The sequence below is a fragment of the Bison bison genome, unplaced genomic scaffold (assembly GCF_000754665.1).
Source record: "Bison bison bison isolate TAMUID 2011002044 unplaced genomic scaffold, Bison_UMD1.0 scf7180017864068, whole genome shotgun sequence".
NCBI lineage: Eukaryota > Metazoa > Chordata > Mammalia > Artiodactyla > Bovidae > Bison > Bison bison.
This window is the reverse complement of record NW_011494640.1, coordinates 7,914,517-7,919,153: the sequence shown is the minus strand read 5'-3', so window position 1 is coordinate 7,919,153 and position 4,637 is coordinate 7,914,517. Positions and strand designations below refer to the sequence as shown.

Genomic DNA, 4,637 nt, shown 5'->3' with positions numbered 1-4,637 from the left:
GCCTCACGCGGCTCGGGACCATGGGCCGGGATGCGCTGGGCCCGCGAGGCCGGGGATGCGCTTTCGGTTTTCGCCGGGCGAGGGTCCAGGCCCGGCGCGGGGGTGGGTAGCCTTGGTGGCTGGGGTGTGGGCGGGGTCGGGGTCGGGAGAGGGCGCCCGGGGTGAGCATCTCTGGTCCCCGCGGAGCCGGCGCCTGCCCGCCTCCCTCGGGCCTCCGCTAGCCCGGGAGCGCAGACCCGATGGAGCTGCAGTGGGAGGACGGGAGGAGGCTGGGAGGGCCTCGCGGGTCCTTTGTGTGCCCCGCCTCTCGGCCGGGGCGCGGCGGTCCCTAGCGAGGCACCTGCTGGGCCCCCGGTAGAGGGGTGGTGGGTAAGGCTGGGGTGGGAGAGAGAGCAGGGACGCTTAGCATGTTTGTTTGTTTGTTTTTTTCTCTTGGATCCAGAGTTCCTAGGACACTGAGAAAGCCAGCACTTAGAAATAGTAGCGGGGTTAAAATGTTTTGATGGCAGAGATGGGAATCCCAAGGGAAAAGTTGAGGGGAGGGGAGAGGGTCCGCGTTTAATTGCGGGAGAAGGAGGCAGAGAAAGCAGGCGTGAGATTGTGGGACTTCAGCTTTATGACCCAAAGAGAGCCTTGAAGAGTTGGGGTAAAGTTTTAAATGGAAGTAAGGGACTGACTAGGAGCTGTGTCATTGTCCATATGGTGGTGGTGTTATCTGTAAGATTTCCCCATCAATACCCAAGTGTCCTGTCGTGTACACAGAAACGAGAAGAGATGGAGGACAGTATTGTTTCAGGAAAAGGGAGACTGCCGTCTTGAATTACTGGAATGGTTTGCATTTGTTCCTCTTTTCTTCATTAAGCTGTTTTTTTTTCTATTAAGATGTTTGTTGCTGAGATAGAAGGTTTTTCTTTCTTTTTTTTTTTTTGAGAGTTTATAGTTGATTCTGGAACTAAGTTGTTTTTATACACTAAATTATCTTGTAGTAAGTTACCAACGAAGAGGTGATTACTAAATGGTTTTAAAACCTTTGTTATATCAAACATCTACTCAAATTCTTTCTCTCGTTCCATTCTTTGAAATCAATTATTTGGTCTCCCCCTTCCCCTCCAGAAACTTTGTAAGATTAATCTTGAGGCAAAGTGTATAATATGTGAGAAAACTTGATTTTTTTTTTTTTTTTTGGAAAATGTAAGGCATGCCCAGTTACGTACGATTTTTCATCTTCCTAAGTTGGGCAAAGATGTCTCCCATGATGATTATTTCTTTAACATATTTATTGGGTGCCTACTAGGTTCTCTGTAAAGCCTTGGGGAGTGCTGATGAATAGAGCAAGGTCTTTTGTTCTCTTGGTGCTTACATTCTTGTTGGGGAGATGGTAACATAGTAAGTAATCAAGTGAGAAAAATGTCAGGGGCAAGAGTGCACTGAAATAGTAAGATAGGAGGAGAGACCTTCTCTGAGAAGTCACTTTTAGATTGTAGGATCAAGAAAGCACTCTGAGAAGTTGATAATTAGTGATGTTGTTGAATTACAACAGAATCCTAGAGCTGGGTAGTGCTTAGGAGATAGTCTGGTTCATTCTTTACATTTACAAATAAAAACTGTGGGCAACTTTGGTTTTAAAACAATGAAGGCTGTAGTCCAGTTTGTTTTGAGGGTAGTACTTGACTTTTTGCATAGTAAGTAGGCTGTGTTTTTACTTAACACAAGGTCCTTTAATACATTTAAAGTATTTGATTTGAAAAAATGTCCAGTCTCATCACTTCATGGCAAATAAATTGGGAAAAACAGGAAACAGTGGCAGATTTTATTTTCTTGGACTCCAAAATCACTGCGGACAGTGACTGCAGCCATAAAATTAAAAGATGCTTGCTCCTTGGAGGAAAAGCTGTGACAAACCTAGACGGCGTATAAAAAAGCAGAGACATCTCTTTGCAGACCAAGGTCCGTATAGTCAAAGCTGTGGTTTTCCCAGTAGTCATTTAGGCATGTGAGAGTTGGACCATAAAGAATTGATGCTTTATGAAGCATTGATGAAGGCTTGATGCTTTCAAATTGTGGTGCTGGAGAAGACTCTTGAGAACCCCTTGGACAGCAGGGAGATCAAACTAGTCCATCCTAAAGGATATCAACCCTGAATATTTATTGGAAGGACTGTTGCTGAAGCCCTAATAACTTTGGCCACCTGATGCGAAGAGCCAACTCATTGGAAAAGACCCTGATGCTGGGAAAGATTGAGGGCCGCAGGAGAAGGGGGGCAACAGAGAATGTGAGGTTGGATGGTGTCATCGACTCAATGGACATGAGTTTGAGCAAACTCTAGGAGAGAGTGAAGGACAGGGAAGCCTGGTGTGCTGCAGTCCACAGGATCACAGAGTCAGACGTGACTTAGGGACTGAACAACAGCAATGTATATATTTACTCTTCTGAATTTCTGACTTTTCTGTGTATCTGTTTATAAGTATGAATTTATTGCCACAAATGTGTAATATGAAGAATTATTTACAAGTTTCTTCCTAGAGTGTTTGCATTTCAGAAACATTATATATGAGAGGCTATCTCATACATGCCAGTTGTTCACTTTGATGGAATTTAATGTGTAACAGATAGGACTCTGTATCTATTTAGTTGTAAGTCTACAAATATTTATTGCTTGGCCTGTTTCGTGTACTATGGGAGGCACTGGTCCTGTTGGGATCCCACTGTATTTCAGGTGCTTACATTCTCAGTATGGAAACAGTTACAATATATTGTAATTTCATTTCTTTGAATGAGCTATCCACGAAATATGTAAATGAATAGGGAAAGCTTCACAGAAGACTTAATGGCTGAGCAAAGACCTTTAAAGATAAGAGCCACATGGCAGTGGCTTTATGTAGTGAAAGAACAAATACTAATGCTTATGAACTGGATAAAGTTGGTTTTGAATCCTGGCTCCACTTATTAGCTGTGTAGTATTGAGAATGTCATTCAGCCTCTATGAGTGTGAATTTTCTCACATTTGAAAGGCAAGGATGAGGTTTACCTTATGCATTTTGGATGTAGGTTAGTTTTCAATATTAGAGATATTGTATGTCTGACATCTCACATGACTCTTGGGATATATATTAATAATAGCTGCCCAGTAGGTGAGAAGCATTATTAACGAAGGGGACAGGACATTCCATGAGTAGGGAACAATGTATGAAAGATAATAAAATGAGAAGCACCCTTATAAAAAAATTTATCGATTTGGATTCTTTAGATTTAACTCAGTGTGACTGAAGTTGGTTTAAGAATATGAGGGGAATGTATTGTTTGTCTTAAAATGAAACTTTATGCTCTGATTTAATGATGTTGCCTAGATTTCCCTCATTCAAAGACGGCTGCTCCCAGCTGCCTTAATTTATATTACTGTTACAACTCTTCCAGAAATTCTGCAATTCATTCTGGATTGGGTTAGGTCATATGATTGCATAGAACCAGTACCCTCATTGGATACGTTGTACGATGATACTATTGGAATAACAAAGATCCCAAATAGAATTCCCAAATCAGAAATGTGGGATCCTTGTGGAGGAAAGACTGGATCCCAGATGAAATGTCTACTCAGAAATTCTGGAAGAACAATAATTCCTGAGGATTTTTTCTTTGAAAAGCAATAATATAGGAAAATACTTAAAGAATAATAGCTATTGAGTTTAATGATAATTATGTCTTTGATATTTAGATGACATGCTGTAATTGAAAGAATATTTATTATGAAGTCAGATTTTAACTCTACCACTAGCTTTGTGACTTGAAAGTGAAAGTTGCTCAGTTGTGTCCAACTCTTTGCAACCCCATGGAGTGACTATACAGTCCATGCAATTCTCCAGGTCAGAATACTGGAGTGGGTAGCCTTGCCCTTCTCCAGGGGATCTTCCCAACCCAGGGATTGAACCCAGGTGTCCTGCATTGCAGGTGGATTCTTTACCAGCTGAGCCACAAGGGAAGCCCAAGAATACTGAAGTGGATAGCCTATCCCTTCTCCAGCGGGTCTTTCTGACCCAAGAATTGAACTGGGGTCTCCTGCATTGCAGGTGGATTCTTTACCAACTGAGCTATCAGGAAAGCCCAGCTTTGTGACTTAGGGCAAAGTATTAAGCAAAGGTAAAGTATTGAGCAAGACCACTGTGTGTGGGTTGGCCTGGATCCATCCCCTCAGCTTCTTTATTTGTGAGAAGAGGATGATAAAATATGCCTTAAGTTTGTTCAAAGGATTAAATGGTACACTTCATTGAATATTAATTGAGCATATATTATTTTTGAGCATGGGGCTAAGCAGGGAATATACATACATGAATTGAGGCATGTTAGCTGCCTTTCAGAAACCTTGATGTGCCTAGAAAATGCTGATACATAATAAATCGTATCTGCTATTATAAGTTAAATAAACAGGGTGACAATATACAGCCTTGACAAACTCCTTTTCCTATTTGGAACCAGTCTGTTGTTCCATGTCCAGTTCTAACTGTTGCTTCCTGACCTGCATACAAATTTCTCAAGAGGCAGATCAGGTGGTCTGGTATTCCCATCTCTTTCAGAATTTTCCACAGTTTATTGTGATCCACACAGTCAAAGGCTTTGGCATAGTCATTAAAGCAGAAATAGAT

General features: G+C 41.9%; 1 protein-coding gene across 1 annotated transcript in view; it reads left to right on the top strand.

Moving 5' to 3' along the window:
- Window positions 1-55: 55 nt before the first annotated feature.
- Window positions 56-4,637, top strand: part of AGFG1 (ArfGAP with FG repeats 1) — a 75,035-nt gene continuing 70,453 nt past the window's right edge. The window contains exons 1-3 of the mRNA XM_010837104.1: window positions 56-354; window positions 510-664; window positions 723-831. Coding sequence (XP_010835406.1) covers window positions 56-354; window positions 510-664; window positions 723-831 — 563 coding nt within the window. The remainder of the gene's footprint in view (window positions 355-509; window positions 665-722; window positions 832-4,637) is intronic.